This window comes from Elephas maximus, chromosome 3, assembly GCF_024166365.1.
Source record: "Elephas maximus indicus isolate mEleMax1 chromosome 3, mEleMax1 primary haplotype, whole genome shotgun sequence".
In the NCBI taxonomy this organism is placed as follows: Eukaryota; Metazoa; Chordata; class Mammalia; order Proboscidea; family Elephantidae; genus Elephas; species Elephas maximus.
In genome coordinates this window covers 194,732,463-194,759,662 of record NC_064821.1, presented here as the reverse complement: position 1 = coordinate 194,759,662, position 27,200 = coordinate 194,732,463, and the positions used below count along the sequence as shown (strand labels likewise).

The 27,200-nt window shown below is 42.5% G+C and overlaps 1 protein-coding gene across 9 annotated transcripts in view; it reads left to right on the top strand.

Moving 5' to 3' along the window:
* ARHGEF11 (Rho guanine nucleotide exchange factor 11) overlaps positions 1-27,200 on the top strand; it is a 127,351-nt gene that overhangs the window by 53,752 nt on the left and 46,399 nt on the right. For all 9 annotated transcript variants that reach the window (XM_049880831.1, XM_049880825.1, XM_049880824.1 and 6 more), the window contains 4 exons: positions 20,427-20,518; positions 21,844-21,942; positions 25,675-25,724; positions 26,412-26,469. In XM_049880831.1, the coding sequence (XP_049736788.1) occupies positions 20,427-20,518; positions 21,844-21,942; positions 25,675-25,724; positions 26,412-26,469 (299 nt within the window). The remainder of the gene's footprint in view (positions 1-20,426; positions 20,519-21,843; positions 21,943-25,674; positions 25,725-26,411; positions 26,470-27,200) is intronic.

Genomic DNA, 27,200 nt, shown 5'->3' with positions numbered 1-27,200 from the left:
CGGAATCAATTCAAAACGGCAATGGGTTTGGTGTATAACCTGCCCCTAACCTTTTCCTTCAGTCATTATGCTTCCTAACGTTGGTATGTTGCTTTAGTTTTGGCAAAGCCTTTTGACATGTATTACCTCATTTAATTCTCACAGCAGCTCTGTGAGGAGGTAGGTAGGCCAGGCCAGGTGAATTATCTGTACTTTTCAGGTAGAGAAACTGAGGCTGAAGGCAGTTTAAGGAAGTTTCCTAAGATCACCCAGCTAGTTAGTGGCAGAACCAGGAGCAGGAACCGAAGTTTTATCAACCTTGTTGTTAGTCGCAGTTGAGTCATTCTGACTTACAACAACCCCATGTATACAGAGTAGAACTAGAACTACTCCACAGGGTTTTCAAGGCTGTGACCTTTTGGAAGCTGATCTGTCTTCCCAGGTACCTCAGGGTGGGTTTAAACCACCAACCTTGCAGCTAGTAGTCGAGTGCTTAACTGTTTGCACACTCAAGGACTCCTTTTATCAGCCTTATCTCTTGTCTGATCCGTCCTCCCTCTTTTCTCCCCTATGTTGCATTGACAGCCTCACCAGGTTGCTGTGTCCTGAACCTCCTTCTGTGACTCCAGTTATACTCTTTCCTCTTCCTAGAATGTCATTCTACAGCATAGCCCCACACAGGCGTTCTAACCTTCCTCCAAGGGATTCTAACCTTGGTTGAAGTCTGCCTCCTCTCTGATTCCTTCTTTGGCCATCCCCTCTCAAAATCCACTTTGTAATTATCAACACACTTTTTTTTTTTTAATATTGTGCTCTCGGTGAAGGTTTACATATCAAAATAGATTCCCATTCAGTGATTTGTACACAGAGTGTTCCAAGACATTGATCACAGCCCTCTCAGTGTGTCAGCACTCTCCGCATTTCCACCCTGGGTTCCCCATTAACTTTCATCCAGTTTTCCTACCCCTTCCTGCCATCTCAGCTTTGCCCTTTTTGTTCTCATATAATTAACTCTTCTTAGGAGCTCATTCCTCTCAGGTGTTATTGTTTATTTTGTAGGTCTGTCTGTGGTTTGGCTGAAAGGTAGTCTCTATGAATGGCTTCAATTCTATGTTAGAAAGGTGTCTTAGGACCATAGTCTAGGGAGTTCTTCCCATCTCCATGTAACCCATAAGTCTGGTCTTTTTTATGGATTCAATTTTTGTGCTACATTTTACTCCCACTCTGCCCAGGACCCTCTATTGTGACCCTGGTCAGAGTGGTTGGTAGTGGTAGCTGGGCACCATCTAGTTCTTCTGGTCTTGGGGTCATGTAGGCTGTGGTTTTGGTCCATTAGTCCACTAGTTGCTCCCTTATGCCTTTGGTTTTCTTCACTTCCCTTTGCTCTGGATGGGGTGAGACCAATAGCTGTATCTTTGATAGCTGCTCACAAGATGAGACCAATAGTTGTGTCTTTGATAGCTGCTCACAAGCTTTTAAGACCCCAGATGCTACTCACTGAAGTGGGATGTAGAACGTTGTCTTCATGAACTATGTTATGCCAATTGATGTTGATTTCCCCTGAGTCTATGGCCCTTAGCCTTCAAGCCTAGTAACTTCACCCCGTGAGGTGTTTGGTTATGTCTAGACAGTTTCCATGACTGTGCCTCTTCGGTATTCTACTGTCGATTTAATATATATGCAGCATCTACTAGTGCATACGTAGTAATAAAAAAAAAAAAAAAATGCGCACCACCAAATCTACCCACAGGTACTCCCTTGCACCCATCTGCTCCTGTTTAGCATGTCTGTATCATGGGGCCATGATGGCTTAGTGGTTAAGAGCTTAGCTGTTAACCAAAAGGTCAGCACTTCAAATCCACCAGCCACTCCTTGGAAAACCTATAGGGCAGTTCTACTTGGTCCAAAGGGCCCCTATGAGTAGAAGTCAATGGCAATAGGTTTGGACTTTTTTTTTTTTTTTTGTCTGTGTTATGGTAACTACTGTGATTGCCCTTTATTCATGTGTTCCTCTCAGTGCCTTCCTTTTTCTCGGTCCTGTTGTGCTGACTTCTTCCTATTGTGTAATGTCTTTCCCTTCACCAACATTAACATGCGTCTTCTTTCTCCTTGGGAATTTTGTCTCCTTCCTCTTCCTATGCCTAATAACCATCGAATAATTTGTGTGTGTGTGACCCTTTTCTTGATTTTTTTATAGTAGTGGTCTCATACAGTATTTGTCTTTTTGTGATTGACTTATTTCACTCAGCTTAATATCATCCAAGTTCATCCATGTTGTAATACATTTCACAGATTCATCGTTCTTTATCATTATGTAGTGTTCCATTACATATATGTGCCACAGTTTGCTTATCCATTCATCTGCTAATGGACACTTAGGTTGTTTCTGTCTTTTTGTTATCATCAGTAGTGATGCAGTGAACATGGGAGTGCAAATGTCTATTCGTGTCATTGCTCTTATTTCTCTGGGGTGTATACCTAAGAGTGAGATTACTTGATCACAAGGTATTTATGTCTATTTCCAGCTTTTTGAGGAAGCGTCACACTGTTGTCCATAACATTTGTACCATTTTACATTCCCATCGGCAGTGTATTTAGAGTTCCAGCCTCCCCACAACCTCACCAGCATTTGTTGTTTTCTGTTTTTTTGACAAGTGCTACGACTGCTAACCAAAAGGTCGCAGTTCAAATCCACCAGGCACTCCTTGGAAAGTCTATGGGGCTGTTCTTCTCTGTCCTATAGGGTCGCTATGAGTCAGATTCAACTTGATAGCAACAGGTTTTTAATGAGATTTTTGATTAGTGCCGTTATTGTCACGGCATAGTTTGATTTGCATCTCTGTAATGGCTAATGACCTCAAGCATTTCTTCTTGTGTTTGCCACCTGAATGTCTTCTTTGGTGGTGTCTATTCATATCTTTTGCCCATTTTTTTCAGTGGATTATTTGTCTTTTTGTTGTTGAGGTATTGAAGTTTTCTATAAATTTCAGCAATTAGACCCTTACCACATATGTCATAGCCAAAATTTTTTCCCAGTCTATAGGTTCTCTTTTTACTCTTTTGAAGAAGTCTTTTGTTGAGCATAGGTGTTTAATTTTTAGGTGGTCTCATTTATCTAGTTTATCTTCTTCTGTTTGTGCATTTTTAATTATGTTTGGTATGCTATTCATGCCGTATATTAGGGCTCCTAGCATTGTTTGGGTTTTTTTTTTTTTTGGCATTGTTTCTATTTTTCTTCCATGATCTTTTTAGTTTTAGGTTCACATCTTTGATCCATTTTGAGTTGGTTTTTGTGTATGGGCTGAGGTATGGGTGTTGTTTCATTTTTCTACACATAGATATGCAGTTTTGCCAGCACCATTTGTTAAAGAGACTGTTCCCCATTTAATGAACTTTGGACCTTTATTGAAGATCAGCTATCCATAAAAAAAAAAAAAAAAAAAACCCAGTGCCATTGAGTTGATTCCAACTCATAGCAACCCGGTAGGACAGAGTAGAACTGCCCCATAGAGTTTCCAAGGAGCGCCTGCCAGATTCAAACTGCCAACCCTTTGGTTAGCAGCCGTAGCACTTAACCACTACGCCACCAGGGTTTCCCAGCTGTCCATAAGAGGGTGAATTTACTTCTGCGTTCTCAATTCTGTTGCATTGGTCTTTGTGTCTGTTGTTGTACCAGGACCAGACTGTTTTGACTACCATGGCTGTATAGTAGGTTCTGAGATCAGGAAATGTGAGGCCTCCTACTTTGTTCTTCTTTAATAATGCTGTACTTATTTGGGCCTCTTTCCCTTCCGTGTAAAAGTTAGTGGTAGGTTTTCCATTTTGTTGAAGAATGCTGTTGGGATTTGGATCAGGATTGCGTTATATGTATATATCGGTTTGTTAAATATATATTAAAAATTTTTTTTTATATGTTTATATTTCATATTTACAATGTTGTTTTCCTACCCAAGTGCATGGTGTGTTTTTCCATTTATGTAGGTTTCTTTTAGTAGTGTTTGTGGTTTTCTTTGAATAAGTCTTTTATGTCCCCAGGTAGATTTATTCGTAAGTATGTTTTTCTTTTGGGGGGCTATTATAAATGGTATTGTTTTCCTGATTTCCTTTTCAAAGTTCTCTTTGTTGATATAGAGGAATCCAACTGATTTTTGTATGTCGATCTTGTATCCTGCCTCTTTGTTGAATCCTTCTATTAGTTCCAGTAGTTTCCTTGTGGTATCTTTGGATTTTTCCATGTATAGGATTATATCATCTGCAGATAGGGATAGCTTTACTTCTCCCTTATCAATCTGAATGTGCTTGATTTCCTTTTCTTGCCTTATTGCTCTATCTAGGACTTCCAATACAATGCTGAGTAAGAGTGGTGATAAACGGCATCTTTGTCTGGTTCCTATTCTCAGAGGAATGCTTTCAGTCTCTTTCTATTGTGGATAATTTTAGCTGTTGGCCTTGTATAAATGCAGTTTATCATGTTGAGGAATTTCCCTTCTATTCCTATTTTGCTGAGAGTTTTTATCAGGAATGGGTGTTGGGCTTTATCAAATTCCTTTTCTGCATCAATTGGGGTGATCCTCTGATTCTTTTCCTTTGTTTTACTTATATGGTGTATTATGTTGATTGATTTTCTGGTATTGAACCATCCTGTCATGCCTGGTGTGAGTTCCACTTGGTCATGATGTGGTTTTTTGGGTTTTTTTTTTTGAGTGCTGTTGAATTCTGTTGGCTAGGATTTCGTTGAGAATTTTTACATCTATATCAGCATGCTTTAACACATATGCTTTAGTGTACATTTTTTGTTTTTTGTACAGAATTGAATTCTTCAAATCTGGGAGACTGGCAAAGAATTTAGGAACTTAAATGATTCTTAAAGCCAGGCTGATGTTACTACCTGCCATAGGTCCCTGGAGAAGTTAACACCTTCTTACTTTATTTAGTCTTTGTTTAAACTATGAAATTATCAATTTAATCCTAATTTATAAACATTGTGGAGGTCAGTTAAAACCATTTCTCGTAACTGCTATATCTGTATGCTTATTATGATACTATGATACCTTGGTGTCTTCAGAGTTCTCTTGCATATATTATCTGGTTTCATCGATCAGTACTTATTTATTGGATATCTACTGTGTGCTGTGTTCTAGAGCTGCTGTGTGCTTTTTAGAGAATGAGGAACTTGAAGCTTGTCGTTAAATGGGGAAAGCAGACATTAAAAGAATCAAAACGTACTACCCAAATAACAATCTTCAGTTAGGCACTACAAGGGAGATTTCAGGAGAGATCTAACTTAGTTGGTATCAGAGAAGGCTTTACTGAGGAGGAGTCATTTAAGCTGAACTTTGAAGAATGAGCATGAGCTGGCCTGGCGAAGGGGACAGAGAGAGAGAGAATGCTCTTGGGGTTGCAGTATTGTGAGCAAGGGGGAGAGTGACAAGAGATGAGGCTCGAGAGCAAACAGAGTTAGAGCTCTTCAGGGACCTGCTAGGCCGTGTTAAGGATTTTGGACTTAATACAAGGACATTGAAAAACCACTAAAGGGTGTTATATGCTCTAATTTATCTTTTTTAAAAGATCTCTCTGACTGTGTGTAGAGAATGGATGAGGGCTGGAATAGATGTGTTCTAGGTGAAAGATGATGGTGTTTTACACCAGCCCAGCGTGATGGCAGAGAGGGAGAGTAGTGGATTCCAGAAGTATTAGGAGGTAACACCAGCAGGACTTGGTGATTGATTAGATTTAAGAAATGAGGAAAGGGGGGGTGTCAAAAATAACTCTCAGGTTTCTGGCATGAGCAACTGCACGGCTGTTTCCTAAGGAGGAAACGTTTGATCCGGAGCAGATGGGGCTTGAGCTGGGGAGATGGATTTCCGTTGGATTCTGTCAGCTCTGAGGTATCAGTGAAGGTGATTTGGTCCCCCAGTTACCCTTTGAGAAAGGTGATATTGTCCACATTTTTTATTGAGAAAGTGAGGCTTGGAAGGGCCAGGTGACTTGACTAAGACTACATAGCCAGCAAAGGGCTGAGCCTGATCTTGAGCCCATATGTTGACTCCTGAACAGGTACTTTTAAAACCATACCACACGATGGTTACACGCGATTGATGTAATTGATGTTACTGAATTGTACACGAGAAAACTGTTGAATTGGTAAATGTGCTATATATATTTTTACAACAACAACAATAATAAAAATACCACCTGGCCGGTATGCTAAGTATTAAATGTTGACCCAAGCTAGCCAACCCTCCCCACATACCAGTTCTCTGCTACCCTCCTCTGCACACACCCCTCTCTGCCAGGTTGTCTGCTCTGATTGTCAGACACGTTCTAAATTCTCTTATTCCCTAAGAGGCCTTCACTGAGGTAGAAAAGAGAGCTTTCCTGGCCCGTCCCACCTAGAATCAGAACACTCCAGGAGGCCTGCCCATTTTTCCGTTTATTCATTCGCTCATTCTCGTTGTATTCTCCTCACTTCTGACATACATTGAACATAGGTCACCAAATGTGGACCTGGGAAAGACTTCAGAAAAGCACAGTAGGCCCATTTGCTAGGACTTTACACTTTCAAGGAGTCCTGGTGGTGCAGTGCTTAAGAGCTGTGACTGGTAAGCAAAAGGTCAGCAGTTGGAATCCACCAGCCGCTGCCTGGAAACCCTATGGGGCAATTCTAGTCTGTCCTGTAGGGTCTCTATGAGCCAGACTCTGCTCGACAGCAACCAGTTTGGTTTTTTAGTTACACTTCCAAAGCAATTAACAAATATTACCTCCTTGATACTCACATCAGCTCTTAAAGAGTTTTTCAAAGTTGTGGTCCTTTGAATAGGAATCACTTGGGCTGCTTGTTAAAATAAACATAGTCCTCGGGTTAGAACGTCCATACCTGCCCTTTAACGTTAAGTTGCCCATACTTTGAAACTATCGAACCAACCCCTACTCAGGACAAACTCTTCGTCACAATCAGCCCTGCTTGCTGCACATGCAGGTTTCAAGTCATTGAAAAGGATTCGAGCCTTTTCTTATACTAACCCAACCCCCGATCCCACCACCCGTCCAGTCGATCCTGACTTATAGGGACCCTATGGGACAGAGTAGAACTGCCCCGTAGGGTTTCCAAGGCTGCAAATCTTTATGGAAACAGACTGCCATATCTTTCTCTAGTGGAGCAGCTGGTGGGTTCGAACTGCCAACCTTTTGGTTAGCAGCTCAGTGCTTTAACCATTGTGCCAGCAGGGCCCTTTCTTACACTAAAGTAGAGCTAAATAAGAACCATATGCATCTGTGCCAACTTACCTACAAATTCAACTTAAAGACACACTTAGGAATAGATCTCATCTGAACCCAAAGACTGCCTGCGTATTATTCCCTCAGCAAACATTTTTGCAGTGGGTGCCCAGGCACTGTGCTGGAACTAGGCTGGTGATACAAGGATAAGTAAGATGCAATCCTTGTTCTCAAGGAGTTTAAGGCCTGATAGAGAAGAGAGACAACAGATGATAGCGGTATGTGTTCATTTTACAAGAAAGCCAGTGATAGACTCAGAAGTTAAAGGACTTGTTTTGAGAGTTTCCTAAAGTTGTGGTCCTGTGACTAGCAATCACATGGGCTGCTGGTTAAAATAAAAATAGACTGTACACGCCACAGACCTGCTGGTTGGATCTCTGAGGGCGAGGCCTCAGGTGATTCATATGCAGCTCACCAGCTAGGAAATGAACCAGTTGAGGTGTAAACCTTTTCTGGCTGTATTGTTGGAGACTGTTCCACCCTGTTTGTCTGTTCCCTAGTTGTACAGATGAGAGAATTGATGTTCGTAGAAACCAAGTGGGTGGTTAGCCACAGTTGAATTAAGAGGCAGAATTGGGATTAGCACCTGAATCTCTGATTTCTAAACCTGACCCTTTGCCACAACACCATCTAAAGTGTTAAAGTTTTGCTCTGTGGTTCTGATTGAAATGGCTACTTCTTTTGTTCTATTTCCTTTTTTTTTTTTTTTAATGTCTTTGATTCTGTAAGCTCTTAAGGAATATTTGTATCATATTCTTTCAGCAGAAGCCCTGGTGGGCACAGTGGTTAAAGCACTCGGCTGTTAAGAAAGGTGGGCAGTTCAAACCACCAGCTGCTCCGCAGGAAAAAGATATGGCGGTCTGCTTCCGTAAAGATTCGAAACCGCATGGAGGTGGTTCTGCTCTGTCCTGCGAGTCAGAATCAGCTCGACAACAATGGGTTTGGTTATTCTTTTAGCAGGGGTTGTCTGCAAATAGACCCCTTTCCTCACAGCTTTTACTGTAGGGATATGCAGGCATAGAAGGCTGTGTTTGCCAGCCTCAGACCATAGAGAAAAGTCTACCCTGAGGCAGAGTCCTTGGAAAGTTAGGGTGCCAGGAGCCTACCTGAAGCTCCACCCTAGGAGATAAGGGGAACCAGACCAGTAAGACCGGGTACAGGGTTCAGGACTTTATTCTAGAGCTAAGGTCTCTGTAGGGTGGTTCTTTCCTGGTTTACCACTCCTGGCTTGGGAGGGGCTCAGGACTATTACTTTGCCCGAGGCTCAAGAAGACCTAGATCAGCCTATTATCATTTGCCTTTTTAGCTTTATATGTATATGTGTGTGCACATGTGTGATGTGTCCGTGTATATGTTCTATGTGTGTGTTTATATATTTTGTGTGTGTGTATAAAAGAAAAGAGGAGAAAGGATCCAATAAAGACCAGGGAGATCTAGATATGGCCCATATGCCTTGTGTTTAGGAGCACAGACCTAAAATCAGACTGACCTTAAATGTATCTTAACTCCGCTTGCTTAACCTTACTGTTTGGTCCTCTGAAAAACCTAACTAGGCTTTTGTGACGATTAAATGAGATGTTTTTAGTTGTTGTTTGCTGTCAAGTTGTCTGTGACTCATGGCAACCCCACGTATAACAGAAAAATGTTGCCCAGCCCTGTACCATCTTCATGATAGTTGGTATGTTTGAGTCCATTGTTGTGACTGTCATGTCAGCTCATCTCATTGAAGGTTTCTCCTGCCTTCACTGGCCCTCCACTATACCAAACATGATGTCCTTCTCCAGCAGTCTCTTCCTGATGTTTGTCCAAAGTAAGCGAGTAGAAGTCTCAGACAATAATCTGTGATCCATAGGGTTTTTATTGACTTATTTTCAGAAGTAGATCACCAGGCCTTTCTTTCTAGTATGTCTTGTACAGGTTTCAGTGTAGGTGACCCTGATGGTATTTGAAATACTGGTAGTGTAGCTTCCAGCATCTTGGCAACATGCAAGCCACCACAGTATGACAAATTGACAGATGTTGTTGTTGTTAGGTGCCGTGGAGTCTGTTCCGACTCATAGCAACCCTATGCACAACACAACGAAACACTGCCCTGTCCTGAGCCATCCTTAAAATCATTGTTTATGCTTGAGCTCATTGTTGCAGCCACTGTGTCAGCCCACCTCCTTGAGGGTCTTCCTCTTTCTGCTGACCCTGTACTCTGCCAAGCATGATGTCCTTCTCCAGGGACTGATCCCTCCTGACAACACGTCCAAGGTATGTAAGACGCAGTCTCGCCATCCTTGTTTCTAAGGAGCATTCTGGTTGTACTTCTTCTAAGACAGATTTGTTCGTTCTTTTGGCAGTCCATGGTATATTCAGTATTCTTCGCCAACACCGCAATTCAAAGGCGTCAATTCTTATTCGGTCTTCCTTATTCATTTTCCAGCTTTTACGTGCATATGATGCGATGGAAAATACCATAGCTTGGGTCAGGCGCACCTTAGTCTTCAGGGTGACAACTTTGCTCTTCAACACTTTGAAGAGGTCCTTTGCAGGAGATTTACCCAATGCAATGCATCTTTTGATTTCTTGACTGCTGCTTCCATGGCTGTTGATTGTGGACCTAAGTAAAATGAAATCCTTGACAACTTCAGTCTTTTCTCCATTTATCATGGTGTTGCTCGTTGGTCCAGTTGTAAGGATTTTTGTTTTCTTTATGTTGAAGTGTAATCCATACTGAAGGCTGTGGTCTTTCATTTTCATCAGTAAGTGCTTCAAGTCCTCGTCACCTTCAGCAGCCAAGGTTGTATTATCTGCATAACACAGGTTGTTAATGAGTCTTCCTCCAATCCTGATGCCCCGTTCTTCTTCATATAGTCCAGTTTCTCGTATTATTTGCTCAGCATACAGATTAAATAGGTATGGTGAAAGAATACAACCCTGACGCACACCTTTTCTGACTTTAAACCAATCAGTATCCCCTTGTTCTGTCCAAACAACCACCTCTTGGCAGATGAGTGGTGAAGTAAGATAATATAAGTTGCTTAGCATCGTGCCTGGTAGGTAGTAAGAACTTTATAATTACTACCACAGAACATAGATATACTCGATCTTTTCCTCATTTACACATCTGTGGCAGAGTGGGGTACGGATGAAAAGACCAGGAACTTCCCATTGACAGCTGAAGGGGACACAACACAAATTTACTTATCCCTGTTTCTTTAAACTTCTGTCACCACCCATTTAGGGGTCTGAATGAAGCAGAAAGGAGTGTAAACTGTGAGTAGAGGTGGAGACTAGGCAAAAAAAAAAAAAAAAAAACCAGTTGCCGGCTAGTGAGCTGTGACTCCTGGCAACCCCATGTGTATCTAGGTAGAACAGTGCTCCATAGGGTATTCAGTGGCTGAGTTTTCCTGATGTTGCACCACCCAGGGACTCCGGAGATTAGGCCAATGTAGGGGTTTATGCCCCACCGGGAGGGGGCTGTGACCACCCAGTTTCAGCCATTTGTCACCACGTGAGACTATAAGCCCAGTGGTACCGGCGTTTCTGTCTTTTCAAGGGAAACCAGAAATCTGCATTTTGTGTGTGTGTTAAATATATATATGTAAAAAACATTTGCTGTTTCAGCATTCTTCCCATATACGTTAATTCAGTGACATTAATTGTGTTCATTGTGTTGTGCAACCCTCACCATTACATATTATGCAAAATTACCTGGTTTTCAAATTTTAGCAACTGATTCTTTAAAAATATACACAAACACACTATAGGCCAACAAAATGGATATGTGAGCTGGTTTGCAGCTTTGCTGCCTGGAAAGTCACCAACCGTTTCCTTGCTTCATCACCTAGCTTCTAGGAAAGTGTTTTTGACATGCATTTACAGAGTACCCGTTCTGTGCCTAGTGCTGCACGGGAGCATACAGGGAAGCACACACCCTAACCCTTGCCCTCTAGACACTTGCCTCCAGCAGAGAGGGAGAACTTACATTAGATGATAGAGAGTCCTGTAGGAGGGAAACATGTTTGTGTCAGAGTATGGGCTGCAGTGTAAAGAAGAGGATGAGGACGATACCTGTGAACTGATGGAGAGTGATTTTAAGGAGAATTTAAGTGAAAAAAGCAGGGTGCAAAAGATCTAAGACACTGCCAATTGTGTAAGCAAGAAAGGGAAATAAGAATATTTCTGTATTAGTTTGACAAAAAGAAACCAGAAGCTAATGAAAATGGTTACCTGTGGATTGGGGGAGTGGATGAAGGGATAGGAGTGACACTTCTGAATACACTTATTAAATGTCATTTTGAATTTTGAGCCATGTAAATATTTAAGGTATTTAAAAATTAAATAAAAAAGCTTTAAATAAGCTAACCCTAAATTAAATATAAAAAGAATCATAAATGCATTTCGAATTGACAACATAAAAAAGACTTAGCCCAAAATAACTTTTGAGCGCAGTACTCTTAACTGTATACCTTTAGCGGGATATTGTTTAAGGACCAAAAAAAAACTATAAGGAAACCTTGAACTTAGTAGGTTTGTTGTTACTAGTGATATTGGTGTAGTAACTCCAGAAACTGTCTTGTACGTATTATAGAATAGCACAAATGAGTGAATATATTGATATTGTTTGCAAATGAGGTTTTCCCTGTAGGAAAAAGAAGATACAGTGTGGGCCTGGGTAGAGATGAGGGAAAATCCTGTAGTGTTAGATGGGAATTGGATTTATCAGTGTGAACTCAACATTGCTTAATATATATTTCTTAGCACTGTCCATTGAAAGGGCCTACAAACAGCAATAGATCAATAGTGATAAGCACCTAGCACCGAGATCTCATTTCTAAATACATTTCCTACTAAAAGGAACCAGGGCTCCTTGAGAAATGTTTGATTCCAGATTTGGGATAAGGAAAATACAGGCTGAGGCTGGAACAAACTTTTGTGCCAGAAAGTAAGATCATCCTCAAAAACAGATGATGATATATTAAAAGGACGCAGGAGCTGGCTTGTAGAGGCTCCCACAAGCCATATTGGGACAATATTATCATCAAAAAGAATAATGATAATGGATTATAATGAAGTCCACTGGGACGTTGAGGGGAAAAATCTATGAGTTCATAAACCGCCTGAAAAAGGGAGAGGGTTAGAGTTAACCTTCTTTACCAAAGATTACCATCTAATAATAGTTGTTGTGCTGTAAGGTGCCATTGAGTTGGTTCTGACTCTTAGCAACCCTACGCACAACAGAATGGAACACTGCCCAGTCCTGTGCCATCCTCACATTGTTGCAGCCACTGCGACATCCATCTCATTGAGGGTCTTCCTCTTTTTCACTGACCCTCTACACCATCTGGTAGATATGGAAGAAATGATAAACCAAAACCAGACCAAACCTGTTGCCGTAGAGTTGATCCCGACTCACAGCGACCCTATAGGACAGAGTAGAACTGCCCCATAGAGTTTCCACAGAGCGCCTGGTAGATTCGAACTGCCGACTTTTTGGTTAGGAGCCGTAGCTCTTAACCACTACGCCACCAGGGTTTCCAGAAGAAATGATAGAATTAGCAAGTTGCTGTTTTGCAGTCACCAGTATAATAAGTAGTTCAATTGATAGTCAAACCAGTGGGTGAGAGATTGTTGGAGAATAGGATGTTCATGTTTATAGTCTCAAAATATCACCCAATAGGTTACTTATTAATTCAAATGGGAAAGGGTACTTTTACTTATATCAGATAAATCCAGATTAGAGAACATTCTTAAGGCAGCTGGCCTGGACTCTTCAAAAATGTCAATGTCATGAGAGACCAAAAAGGGCCTGAAGGGAGGAAGTGTTCTAGATTACTCTAAAAGAGACCTGACATAAATGCAATTCAAGATCCTTAATCGGATCTTAGATTAAGGTGGCTGAGGAATAGCTATAGAAAACATTACTGAGACAATTAAGGAAATTTGGACTTCGGATTAGGTAATATTGTATCAAAGTCAGACTCTAAGGTGTGCTGATGGCATTGTGATTGTAGAGAAGTTCCTGGTTTTTAGGGATATATGCTGAATTATTTAGGGGCAGAGTGCCATGAATCTGCAACTTTAAGATGGTTGAGAGGAAAAAAATATATAAACATAGAAAGATAAAGGAAATCTCACAAAATGTTAATTGATGAATCAAGGAAAATAGTATATAGACATTCATCATGACACTTTTTCAACTTAATGTAAGTTTGAGAATTTTCCAAATAAAAAAGTTGGGGTAAAAGAAGTATGCGCTGCAGTGGTTAGGGAAGGGTTCGTGGAGTCAGTACCGTTAGACCAGGACTGAGAAAGGAATAAGTAGATGAATAGAGAGGAGAAGTGATGGAGGCCATCAGAGTTAGGAATGAGCACAGCACCTTTTAGTATCCAGTGTTGTTGTTGTTGTTAGGTGCCGTCAAGTCGGTTCTGACTCATAGCGACCCTGTGCACAGCAGAACAAAACACTGCCCGGACCTGAGCCATCCTTACAATCGTTATGCTTGAGCTCATTGTGTCAATCCACCTCCTTGAGGGTTTTCCTCTTTTCCGCTGACCCTGTACTCTGCCAACCATGATGTCCTTCTCCAGGGACTGATCCCTCCTGACAACATGTCCAAAGTATGTAAGATGCAGTCTCGCCATCCTTGTTTCTAAGGAGCATTCTTCTGGTTGTACTTCTTCTAAAACAGATGTGTTCATTCTTTTGGCAGTCCATGGTATAGTCAATATTCTTCGCCAACACCACAATTCCAAGGCATCAATTCTTCGGTCTTCCTTGTTCATTGTCCAGCTTTCACATGCATATGATACAATTGAAAATACAATGCCTTGGGTCAGGCGCGCCTTAGTCTTCACGGTGACCTCCTTGCTCTCAACACTTTAAAGAGGTCCTTTGCAGCAGATTTACCCAATGCAATGTGTCTTTCGATTTCTTGACTGCTGTTTCCATGGCTGTTGATTGTGGGTCCAAGTGAAGTGAAATCCTTGACAACTTCAATCTTTTCTCTGTTTATCATGATGTTGCTCATTGGTCCAGCTGTGAGGATTTTTGTTTTCTTTATGTTGAGGTGCAATCCATACTGAAGGTTGTCGTCTTTAATCTTCATTAGTAAGTGCTTCAAGTCCTCTTCACTTTCAGCAACAAAGGTTGTGTCATCTGCATAATGCAGGTTGTTAATGAGTCGTCCTCCAATCCTTATTCCCCATTCTTCTTCATATAGTCCAGCTTCTCGTATTATTTGTTCAGCATACAGATTGAATAGGCATGGTGAAAGAATACAACCCTGATGCATACCTTTCCTGACTTTAAACCAATCAGTATTCCCTTGTTCTGTCCGAACAACTGCCTCTTGACCTATGTAAAGGTTCCTCATGAGCACAATTAAGTGTTCTGGAATTCCCGTTCTTTGCAATCTTATCCATAATTTGTTATGATCCACACAGTCAAATGCCTTTGAATAGCCAATAAAACACAGGTAAACATCCTTCTGGTATTCTCTGCTTTCAGCCGGGATCCATCTGACATCAGCAATGATATCCCTGGTTCCACCTCCTCTTCTGAAACCCGCCTGAATTTCTGGCAGTTTCCTGTTGATACACTGCTGCAGCCGTCTTTGAATGATCTTCAGGAAAATTTTGCTTGCGTGTGATATTAACGGTATTGTTCTATAATTTCCACCTTTGGTTGGATCACCTTTCTTGGGAATAGGCATAAATATGCATCTCTTCCAGTCAGTTGGCGAGGAAGCTCTCTTTCATAGTTCTTGGCATAGACGAGTGAGCACCTCCAGCGCTGCATCTGTTTGCTGAAATATCTCAATTGATATTCCATTAATTCCTGGAGCCTTATTTTCCAGCAATGCCTTCAGAGCACCTTGGACTTCTTCCTTCAGTACCATTGGTTCCTGGTCATATGCCACCTCTTGAAATGGTTGAACATCGACTAATTCTTTTTCCTATAATGACTCTGTGTATTCCTTCCATCTTCTTTTGATGCTTCCTGCATCGTTTAATATTTTCCCCATGGAATCCTTCACTATTGCAACTCGAGGCTCGAATTTTTCTTCAGTTCTTTCAGCTTGAGAAATGCTGAGCGTGTTCTTCCCTTTCGGTTTTCCATCTCCAGCTCTTTGCACATGTCATTATAATACTTTACTTTGTCTTCTCAAGACGCCCTTTGAAATCTTCTGTTCAGTTCTATTACTTTATCAATTCTTCCTTTTGCTTTAGCTGCTCAACGTTCAAGAGCAAGTTTCAGAGTCTCCTCTGACATCCATCTTGGTCTTTTCTTTCTTTCCTGTCTTTTCTGTGACCTCTTTCTTCATGTATGATGTCCTTGATGTCATTTTACAACTCGCCTGGCCTTCGGTTACTAGTGTTCAATGCGTCAAATCTATTCTTCAGACGGTCTCTAAATTCAGGTGGGATGTACTCAAGGTCATATTTTGGCTCTCGTGGACTTGCTCTGATTTTCTTCAGTTTTGGCTTGAACTTGCATGTGAGCAATTGATGGTCTGTTCCACAGTTGGCCTCTGGCCTTGTTCTGACTGATGATATTGAGCTGTTCCATCTGGCGAGGTCCATGTAAAAGTAGACAGGTAATAAGGGATGAATTTGAAAAGTTATTGGAGACCACATATGAAAGGCCTTTTAATAATATCCGGAGCACGCATTTAATTGTGTAGATTGTAAGGAGGGAAATCATAGGTTGTTGATCACGGCTGACCTGGAGAAAATAGGGTTTGGGGGAAATTGGTCTGTTGTGGTGTGCTAGAAAGACTGGAGAGTGGAAACAAGAAGTTTTTGCAGTAATTCGGGCTTGAAGCAGTGGACACGTGGTTTAAAGTGATGGGTGGCAGTGTAAAGGAAGGGGCAACCCTGGAAAAGCGTTTTGAGAGGACCTACAGGTCTCTGTAACCGAGAGGTTGGGTTAGAAAATATGTCTCCATGGTGCTATTTAGAGAGCAGAGATTTGGGGAGGGGGATTGATTTTTTTCTCCACTCTCCTAGACCTCCATAAACTCCAGATTTAAGCTGGGTGGCATCTGGGCTCTGCTATCAAATTTTGATTGGAACGTCATCAGGAAAAGAGAGAACTCACCATTAAAGTCTTTTTTTTTTTTTTTTCTTTCTGCCAGCTGCCATCTCAGGCCAGACTACCTTCCTCGCACACACACTTTCTTCCTCTCTCCTTGCCCTCCTCCCTTGTCTCAGATTTTAACCTTCCAAGGCCCTTCCTCCCAAATTGCTGCCCAGACTTGACACCCAGTTGACCTGGGGGCCCTTGCATTCTTTCCAACCAGCAGGTCTGCATGCTCTAGGCATTCTCCCTCTTGTAATCAATGCTAATTTTCCTCCTTTAAGCTCTCGGAGAGAACAAAAAAAACTTGTATCTGTTGCAGCTATACTCACATTGCATCTCCTTGTTCCCCACTGTACCTATCCTGGCCTGCGATTTATTTCTAGAGGAACTTTTGGTGGTGCTGTAATGATCCTTGTAGGTTCCACTAACAGTCTTCTACAGCTAGGCAGATGGGCCTTGGCCTGATCTGCCTTTGATGACCTGGAAAAGCTCCCACCCCAGCTCAGATGCAAATCATACCAGGTGGAAAACTACCAGATTTAAAATGTGTCTTCTAGCTTTTTGGTTTCTAGGCTTTGGAGCCCTGGTGGTGCAGTGGTTAGGGTTTGGCTGCTAACCAAAAGGTCAGCAGTTCAAACCCTTGGCTCCTGCCCCTATGGGGCAGTTCTACTCTGTCCTATAGGATCACTATGAGTCAGACTCGACTCGACTCGAAGGCAACAGGTTTAGTTTTGGTTTTTGGTTTCTAGGCTTTAATATCACTCATATGAGTCGGAATTGACTTGATGGCACCGGGTTTGGTTTTGGTTTAGGCTTTAATATGGGCATAGGGAGCTGACTTGTTGCCATTGTCAAGCAGAACTAGACAAGGAGGCCTGAACTGTCCTGAGATAAAATAGGCTTTCTCCTGAGGGAGCGAGAAAGAGTTCCAAACCAGCCTGGGTAACCCAATGGTGGTGTGTTATGGACCTAAGTAAAGACAGCAGATGAACAGCTGAAATAAAAGACCTTTAAAGGTCCATTCTGAGAATCCCTGTCTGATTCGGGGGCTGCTACTACTCTGCGTTGTGTTAAAGTTCTGGCTACTTACCTCACCCACTAACTGCAAATGACTGTCTTACTCATTTATGTGTCCTTAGTGTGTGGCAGAGCACCTAGAGCAGCGCTGTCCAATGGAACGCCCACAGTGACAGAATTCTTCTGTTCTTCACTGTCCCATATGGTAGCCACTATATATGACTATTAAGCACTTGAAATCTGGCAAGTATGACAGAGAAACTAAATTTTTTATTTTATTTAAAATTTAAATGTAAATAACTACCTGTGGCTAGTAGCTATCATATTGGACAGCACAGGTCTAGATTCTAGAATAGGACCTTATTAAATGATAAGCAAGCTGAATCTTTACCCTGGGTGGGGGTGGGCGTGGAGGGTAGGTGGGGTGGGCAAGGAGTAATGGAATAGGATAATTCAAAAGACAGCCAGAAGCTGCAGCTTCTGGAAGTTCACCTTCTTTTCTGGCTTGTAGGTGTAGTAATGGAGAAGGGAGTAGGAAGAACATCTAGGAGGAAGAAACAGTATAGGTAAAGGCAGAAGCCAGAAACCATAGCAAGTGAAGGGAGCCTAGTAACGAGCAGGGACCCAGAACAGGACTACTGAGCAGCAACTGTGTTGATCAGTGCGGACACTGATCAGCAAGACAGTCCCTGTCTTCATGGAGCATACAACCTTATCTGTACACCCGTACAGAGAAGTAAGCAAGCAATTACCATTTTATATTCATGCTACGGTAAGGACAGGTATGGGAAGCTGGGGAAGACATCAGAGGGGCACTTGAGTGGGCATCAGGCACTACTTGCTTTAAGATGCTGTGGCTAATGGCTTAGCTTGAAGAGGGTTGGCTTTTCTCCTGAGTACAATGGGTAGGCTCTGAAAGGTTTTAAGCAGCAAAACAAGATGGCCAAATTTGCATTTTAGTATAGTTGCTGCTGCGTGGTGGCCAGTGTCCTGGGCCCTTCTTAGCTTTACTAGAGTTTTTTTTTTTTTTTTTTGAACCAGCCAGCTCCAGTGTCTTGTCTAGTTTATGTCTTGTCCTGTTTTTCTTTCTCTTTCTTCCTCCTTTACTGCATCGCTCTCTCCTGGGTCCCACGCTCTCTTCTTCCTTGGTGTCCTTCTTTCTCTGATCCAAAGATCAGCCAGTAAAAAGCAGTCTCACCTGTCCAGGTAAGAGGGGGTGTCAGGGTGAGGGGTAAAGAAGACCCCCCCTTTTAAATGTAAAGTTGTTAATTTGTTTTTTAATAGATAGCACCTGCACATCATTCCGAATTTACAAGGCACAAAAGCGAGTATAATGAAAAATCTCCAATTTACCCAGCTTCCCTTCTTGAAGGCAGCCAGTGTTATAGGTTTCTTTTGTACCTTTCTAGAGATATTTTAGATGCTTTATATAAACAAATAGATACATTCTTTCCTCCTCTCTTTTACCCACTTTTTTTTAACTCCCCAAGTAATTCTGTGTATCTTTATTTTTCTCACTTAACAACATTGTGGAGATTGGTCCTTATTAGTATATAAAGAGCCTCCTCATTCTTTTATATGGCTGAATACTGTGTCCTTACATTGATATACAGTAGTACCCGCTTATCCACTGGGGATATGTTCCAAGACCCCTGTGGATGCCTGAAACTGTGGATAGTACTGCACACTGTGTATACTGTGACTTATTCTATACATACATACCTATGGTAAAGTTTAATTTATAAGTTAGGAATAGTTAGAGATTAACAGCAATAGCTAATAATAAAATAGAACAATTATAACAATATACTATAATAAAAGTTATGTGAACGTGGTCCCTGGGCAGGATGGAGCAGGAAGAGGCGAGATTTCATCACGCTACTCATTTAACATTTTCAGACCGTGGTTGACCTCGGGTAACTGAAACCGAGGAAAGCCAAACCGCTAATGAGGGGAGGCCACTGTACCGTAATTTATTTAACCAGGCACCCACTGCGAACATTTAGATTATTTCCAGTGTTTTGCCTTTACAAATGGTGCTTCCACGAATAACCATCTACACAGTCATTTGATACCTGTATGAATAGGAGACCCCTCTCTGAGGGGCAGCAGCTACTGATCAGGTAACTGGCAACTTGTGTGTTTTTCCAGAAAGGAGGGGCACACCAGCGATTTGAGCCTCTTCTGTTTTTGTCAGGATCCTAGTGAAAGAGGAGATGATGATAAATCTGGATCAGCGGTCTGTGGCACCCTGAGGTTTTAGGGTCTTTTAATAGTGTCTGAACAAGGTGAATGAGGCTGACTGTGGGAATGGGACGGAATGCAGACTTGCAATACTCCCACCAAACAGACCAGATTCCTACTCTTCTGTGGTACCTAGAAGATAAATGGAATTTTCAGAGGCTTGGGCCCCTCCTCTCTTGAAAAGTATAAAGTCACCAGTTACCCCATAAGTTAGTACCAAATGCCCAGTTACCCTCCTGGAGACCACTTTTTTGGAGAGTTGGAACCTTGAGGGATAAAGAGATGAAGTAAAATGAGGGAGATTGTCTCTGTTACAGCCACTGCCATCCTCTGCTGTGTTAGTGCAGGCCTCTGTGTGTTCCTGACCCACCACATCCTTGCCCTCCAGCCCCCACTTCCCCTGCAAGTAATCACCTAAATCTAACTAGTTGTTTGTGTGTTTTTTCATGTCTTTCTCCTGCATTCATTTTCCCTGCTGCTCCGTTCTGTTCCATCAGCCCCATTGCAGCCTGGTAAGACCAACAAGCGGTGTCTGTGTGCACACCCCTTCTTGCTGTTGTCTCTTTGTCTCGTGACTCCAGGAAGGGCTATTTCCCTTCATACCTTGCTGGGTATTAAAGAGATCATGCTTGCCCTGCCGGCCTAGGATTCCAGAGAGGTGCTGTTGTCACTGGTGTAGACATGGCTAATTTTCCACCAGTTGAGTGGGTTACAGTATGGGAGGGTCGAACTCTCTACCCCAGCCTTAGGGCCCCTTTGACAGGGCCTGCTTCTACTACAAGGCTGGCCATTCCCCACCCAGCTCATCGATGTGTTTTTTTTACTCCTTCTCCAGGTTAAGTAGCCTGTCTTCTCTGGGAGATTCAGCATCTGAGCGCAAGTCCCCTTCCCACCACCACGAACCCTCTGACGCCTCTGAGACAACAGGTAACCTTCTTCTTGGGGGCTTTGGACACATAGACACAGAGCCCTGTCTGTACACCCCAAGTGTGAAACAGCTTAGCCTTTATCTTGAGCACATACTGTGTGTGAAGCATTGTGTCATATGCTTCATATAAATTGCCCCACTTAGTCCTTACTTCAACTGTAGAAAGTAGGTTTTATTATCCTTATTTTACATATGAGGAAGCGGAGGCACAGAGGGCTTAAGAAACTTGCCCAAGTGCATAAGCTTGTAGGGGACAGAATCAGGACTTGAAACCAGTTCTGTGTGAACTCTTAAGAGCCACACTTTAGCCCTTACGGAATCAGTCACACACACCTGCACACATGTACAGGGGCTAGTTCCCACCCACAGGGATAGAGGCAGTCAATAGTCAGAACCTCTTCCTTCCTTCCTTCCTTCCTTCCTTCCTTCCTTCCTTCCTTCCTTCCTTCCTTCCTTCCTTCCTTCCTTCCTTCCTTCCTTCCTTCCTTCCTTCCTTCCTTCCTTCCTTCCTTCCTTCCTTCCTTCCTTCCTTCCTTCCTTCCTTCCTTCCTTCCTTCCTTCCTTCCTTCCTTCCTTCCTTCCTTCCTTCCTTCCTTCCTTCCTTCCTTCCTTCCTTCCTTCCTTCCTTCCTTCCTTCCTTCCTTCCTTCCTTCCTTCCTTCCTTCCTTCCTTCCTTCCTTCCTTCCTTCCTTCCTTCCTTCCTTCCTTCCTTCCTTCCTTCCTTCCTTCCTTCCTTCCTTCCTTTCCTTCCTTCCTTCCTTTCCTTCCTTTCCTTCCTTTCCTTCTTTTTCTGTGTTTGTGCGTATTTGTGAAAAAGAGAAGGGTTTTTCCTGTTGTTTATCCTTCCTTGGATTTGGCAGAGGGCTGACCCGGTGTCACCCTGAGTAAGTTATCTAGCTCTGCAAAAAGGGTGACCTGCTGCAGCCACCGGACGTAATTTGCCACAAAACGTCCCATCTCACTTGGGCTTTAATCCCAGGGGCTGCTTATCTCTAATATGAGTCATCAGGAGAGTAGCCTGGACTTGGCCCTGCCCCCAAACAAACCGAAAGGGATAGACTCGTTCAAGAGGGTCATTTCAGGGCCTAAGAGAAGGATAATTTCTTGCATGGAATACAAAGCAGGTTAAAGGTTTTTGTGCATCACTGAGGCAGGCGACTCATTTTGGTAGTATGTTTGGGCAGGACAAGCCTGGGGAAATTGGTTCATTTGGAACAGCTTTCTGGAGGAACAAACACACTGGACCTTTCCTGGATGATCTTGGCTTTTACGCACTAACCCCTGGTGACAGTGCCGCCTTACCCGCCCCCTGCTTTCTCAACAGGCCTTGTTCAGCGCTGCGTCATCATCCAAAAGGACCAACATGGCTTTGGCTTCACAGTCAGTGGGGATCGCATTGTTCTGGTGCAGTCCGTGCGGCCTGGTGAGTGCTGTGTCCCTCCTGCCTGGGGTGGACACTTCTTACAAAGCAGCCATGTGTTTGACAGTGCTGCATGACTTGGGGAACTTGCAGGGGATTCTCTGGAGGCCTGGGCAGCCCTAAGGGACATGAATAAATTACTATAGAACTGCTTTCCCAGGGGCTTCTGTGGAAGTCTACACAATGCTAAGCCACCAGACAGAATTCCCGGGATCACAGTTCATGCTTGTGTCACCTGTTGGCAAGTGGAAGAACAGCAGAACAGCGCTCAGATCATGAGACAATGCCTGACTGCCCCCCAAGGGAGCCCCCTTTGCCAGGCCGGAAGATCCGTGAAGGAATCAAAGGCACCTTTCTTCATACTTACCTTCATATTACCTTGCAGAGGGCACAGATATAGTCACTGTTCTGCAGAGGTTTGCAGTTTGAGACAGGCACACTGTTCCAAATGCTTATAGGACACAGTTGCAGATACAGTTAACATCAAATAATAAACTACCAAAAGATAAACGGTGTGTGTTAGGCAGTATGTGTAAGGGAATGGTGTCTGAAAATTTCTGTTTGGGTACATAGTCATTTCCCTTCGGATCATTTTGGGAAGCCTTCTTAGAAGAAATAGGATTTCAGGAGTAGTTGGAAAAATGGAAAGAAGAAACAGATTGGCAGGGTAGGAATTTGGCAGGAAGAGAATGAAAAGCGGGAGGGCATTGTACACAAATCAGTCAAGTGACAGATCATATATAGAAGAGCTTTAAAAAGTTCAGAGCACTGTGTGTCATCTGCCAGGTGGTAGGATCGCTGTTATTAAGTGGCCCAGGCTGAAGAAAACAGAAGGGAGTTGGGGGGCAGGCAGTGGGGGTGTTGAGGGTATAAAGCAAGTGTCCCTAAGAGGAGTAAACTTCCATGTAGCAAGTGAGACTGGGCCTGGTGATGTGGGGCATCGTAGGCGTGGCCTGTAGAAGGACACAAGGAAAAGGGGTAGAGAGCAGGTTAGCGTTTCACACTCAGTATAGTGCAAGGTAGAAAGAAAAAATATAATTTAAGCAATTTTGGAGAAAAACTTGGGATAATTTCTGGGACAGGTGAAAAGAGAATTTCAAATTTGTGACCAAAATGAGGTTTATGAATCATACAAGCATATAAATAATAATGACTTCTTATGTTTGGGAATTAACTGTTTATCAGCAGGAGGATTGTTTCTCATATCCAGGGGCAGAGCTCTGAAGAGATACTTTGAGTCTTTGCTTGCCTTTTCTCAAGGTCCCTTGGCTAGGGCAAGACAGAACAAGTGGTACTGCCAAGAATGTATATTTGCCTCTGCAGTCTGTTTGATAGTGAATTTGGGATCCTCTCCAGTGAAATGTGGGTTCAGTTCTCTTTCACTTTTTCTCTGCTTAGGCTTAAGTAGAGTCAGAGCCAGAAAGGACAGAGCGGAAGGATGGTTTGCCGTAAAATATGCGTTCTGGAAAGGGTATTGAGGAGAGAGAAAGAGACTTCATCTGGGTTGGCATTGGAATTGCAAGAGCGAAAAGCAGTTGTTTTGTGTTTTCCAGCTATGAGATTTCTACAGTACACTATTTCTCAGAGTACAGTCTGTGTTCTCCCTCTGTCAGAATCACCTGGGCACTGGGGTGATTGTTTGAAACCCTTATTCCTGGGCCCAGCCCTAGAAGTACCGGATCAATTTCTGGCAAGGGGGCCAGGGAATATGCTTTTCAACAAATTCCCCCCGTGATTGTGTGCTCACTGAAGCTTGAGGACTTCTGCTCTAGTTCATTTACTCTGAAGAGTTTGATTTTTTTTTTTAGATCACCAAGTTATTAGAAGTCACCTCGTGTATCTCTTACATTCAGGCAAGATGGCTCTGCTAATGAACAGTTAAGAATACCTCTTGCTTAAAAATCTAGAGAGATGTCATGAAAGGTTCCTGCTTTCTAAACTTCTATCTGTAACCATCTCCATCTTCACTGGAAACAGAAAGAAGAGCCGTCAGTCTTTCTGCTTTTCAGGAGCTCAGAGGTCACAGTAGTATCCAACTCCTCTTTTTCTTCTCTGGGTGCCCATCAAGCTAGTTCCTTTAACTTAGTCTTTTGGACTCACAAACCCCTTTCACTATAAGATGACCTCAGAACACACTAAGGAAATTTTTTTAAATCTTTTTTTAATTTTTGTCTGGTACAATGATGGAGAATATTAAATTTTTTTTTATGTTTAGATCTGCATGTTAAATACTATGATATAAAGTTTATTCAAAATTGAGTTTGTAACAATCTGTGCGTGGGTTGGTTTTACCTCTGCCCTTTGACAAGTGGTTACTCCCCTTTGACAAGTGGTGAGTACTGTTTAATTTTTTTAAGAAAATCATAGTTTATTTATTTATCTTTTTTTACAAATAAGTTTTACATTAACAATATTCCGTGTAGTTTTGGAACTAAATGTAAATTAAAATTTAACTTAAAAGTAGATCCGAAACCAGTTTTGTGACCTGACATTTGGAATACTTGCATTTTAAGAAATTGACTGGTTTATATAACATTCATCTTTAGTTTCTAGATGACAACATAAGAGAGACTTTCAAGCTATTTGCAAGTACTCTTCCATAAATAACACACTTTCAATGAGTCCCGATATTGAAAAGCCAAATTAGGATGTATTTTCTCTTTTTAGAGGAGAAACATCTAGATGTGCTTTGTGGGAGTTTTGTTTTGATCAGATGAATGCAACTCTCAGATTTGATGATCGTCTTGGGGCACATTTACAAAAATTAGCATCTTCAAGCTTCGCATTAACTTGTTTTCAGCTTTAGTGGTTCTTATGCTTCCTGGGTATAAATCAATCTAGGACTATAAGTCATTTAGAACTGTGTAATGGCAAAAATCACCCTCAGCCTCCAGCTGAGTGATAACCTAAAAACGCTGTGAGCACATTCTTCTGAGCTCCTCACGATCAGAAGCTCTTAATCTGGTCCGTCGTAAAGGCAGAAATGTGTATAAAGTTTTTTTTAACAGAAATCCAAACAGTTAGCATTATCATCTCTAATGATGTCAGCTCCCAGCACATACTTAAGTTTTTGGGACTTAATCACTGGTTGAAAACTTGTTTTAATCATTTTCTTCATATTCCTCTTAAAAATTATGATTATTTTTAATAATTATATTCAATGCAGAAAACTCATTCTTCCCACTAGATAATAAGAAAACCTAATTTGACCTTGGAATGTATTCTGATACATTTAAATGCAGCATGTGCATATGTACACATATCCTGGGAGCCTGGCCCTGCCTGTCTCCCGTCTTAGCCTGGTTACAGGAAGTCTAGTATCTGAGCCAGGTGGAGGAAAGAGCAAGAGATGTGACCTTATGTAGTCCCCTCTAGCTTAAAAGCAGTTGTGTTACTGGAGCAGAATAGGATGTACACCCAATATTTGGGGCACCTAACATAATGCGAAGGAGCCCTGGTGGCACAGGGCTTAAGTGCTCAGCTGCTATTGGGGGTGGAGGGAGATGTGGCTGTCTGCTCCTTTAAAGATTACAGCCTTGGAAGCTTTATGGGACAGTTCTGCTCTGTCCTGCAGGGTTGCTGTGAGTTAGAATCGACTCAGCAGCAATGGGTTTTACCTAACAGAGAGTGAGAGGAAATTTTGGAGGGGAGGTTACCTGACAGGGACTGGGGGGTAGATGCAGTGACCTCTGGGAGAGGTTATCAGGCTCTGCTGACCAGGCCTTCTCCTTATAGGAGGTGCAGCCATGAAAGCCGGAGTGAAAGAGGGTGACCGGATCATCAAAGTAAGTGAACCTCCTGTCCCCAGTTCCCACCCCTGGACAAGGAGGCAGGACATGCAGGCCCACATCTGGCCTTGGCCCATCCCACAACTTCCAGCTGCCTGTCAGCCACTGATCTAGGGGGTGGTACCATGAGGATGAGCATAGTACTATGCTGTGAGAGAGAGTGTGGTTAAGATAGCTGGGTTCCATATTCTAGGCTCTTCTTAATTCTGAAGTAACCAAGCTTTTTAGAACAGGTTTTGTTATCTGCATTTCACAAATGACAGAAGCAAGAGGAAGAGGATGTGGCTAATGAAGCCTTTGGATTCTCAGGCTGATGCTCTGTTCTCCGTACAGTGCTGACCTGAGGTCCTTGCCGGCTCCAAAATCCCATCTTCTGCCCTGTTTGTTTACTGCTTTCTTCTGCAGACTACTGGAAGTGTTAAAGGAACCCTAAATGAGGGAAATCCTTAGTCCTCTTGTGAGGAGGAAACAGAGTGTGTCAGTTGACATACATGTGTATAAGGCTATTGGATGGAGAAGTATATGGCAAAAAGGAATGAATGAATGAACAAATGAAAACACACTTTTTACCCCCTGGGAACTTACAGCCCACCTGGGGAGACAAAACACACAGCAGATGTGAACAATTTTGAAGGATACCCTAGGTTTCCACCACCACTATTCATTTCCTTTGTCCCCCCATAGGTGAATGGCACCATGGTCACCAATAGCTCACACCTGGAGGTGGTGAAGCTTATCAAATGTGAGTCGAAGACAACTAAAGAAAACCGGGGAGCAGATGGGCTGAGAGGAAGCGAGAGAAGAGAGAGGAGGCCTGTTGACCGGGAGGCTTCCTTTGTAGCTGTGTGAGGCAGCTAAAGTCACATCTTTAATCTTGGTGTGGAGTAATCTACTTAGGCTGCCACAGTTGCCTATTATTGTTTCCAGTGGAGACACTATACATCTCGCATCTGACGTCTTTACTTTTACCCACACGCATCTTTGCTGCTGCTTCTGAGACCATATCCTACTGAGACTCGGTCTCACGCAAATAGTTTGCTCTCCTCTCGCATTCACAGACATTCTTCCCCACTTGTTTCCTATTTTGGAGAATAAATAAAAATGTTCCTTGTTTGCGAGTCTGGAAGGCCCAACAATTGAGTCTATGCAGGTAATCAGATAGAAGCAGCAAACATTAGGAAAGAATTAACCCTTTGATGGTTACTAGATATACCTACCACTCACATTTTCCACACTTCCTGGGCCATGGTACTGATACATACCACGTGTGTGATGTGCTTCATGGAACATGGTACCAGTATGGCCGACTCCAGATCATCTGATAACAATTTTATGTACAGCAAGTGCAATGTTTATTCAGTACTTCTTGAGTATTTTTACTTACTTTTAGGAAGTCGAGTAGGATAGTTTATGGCTGAAGTCTAACCAAGAAGTGTGATGCCCTTCCTGGGCCATGGTACTGATATGTACCAT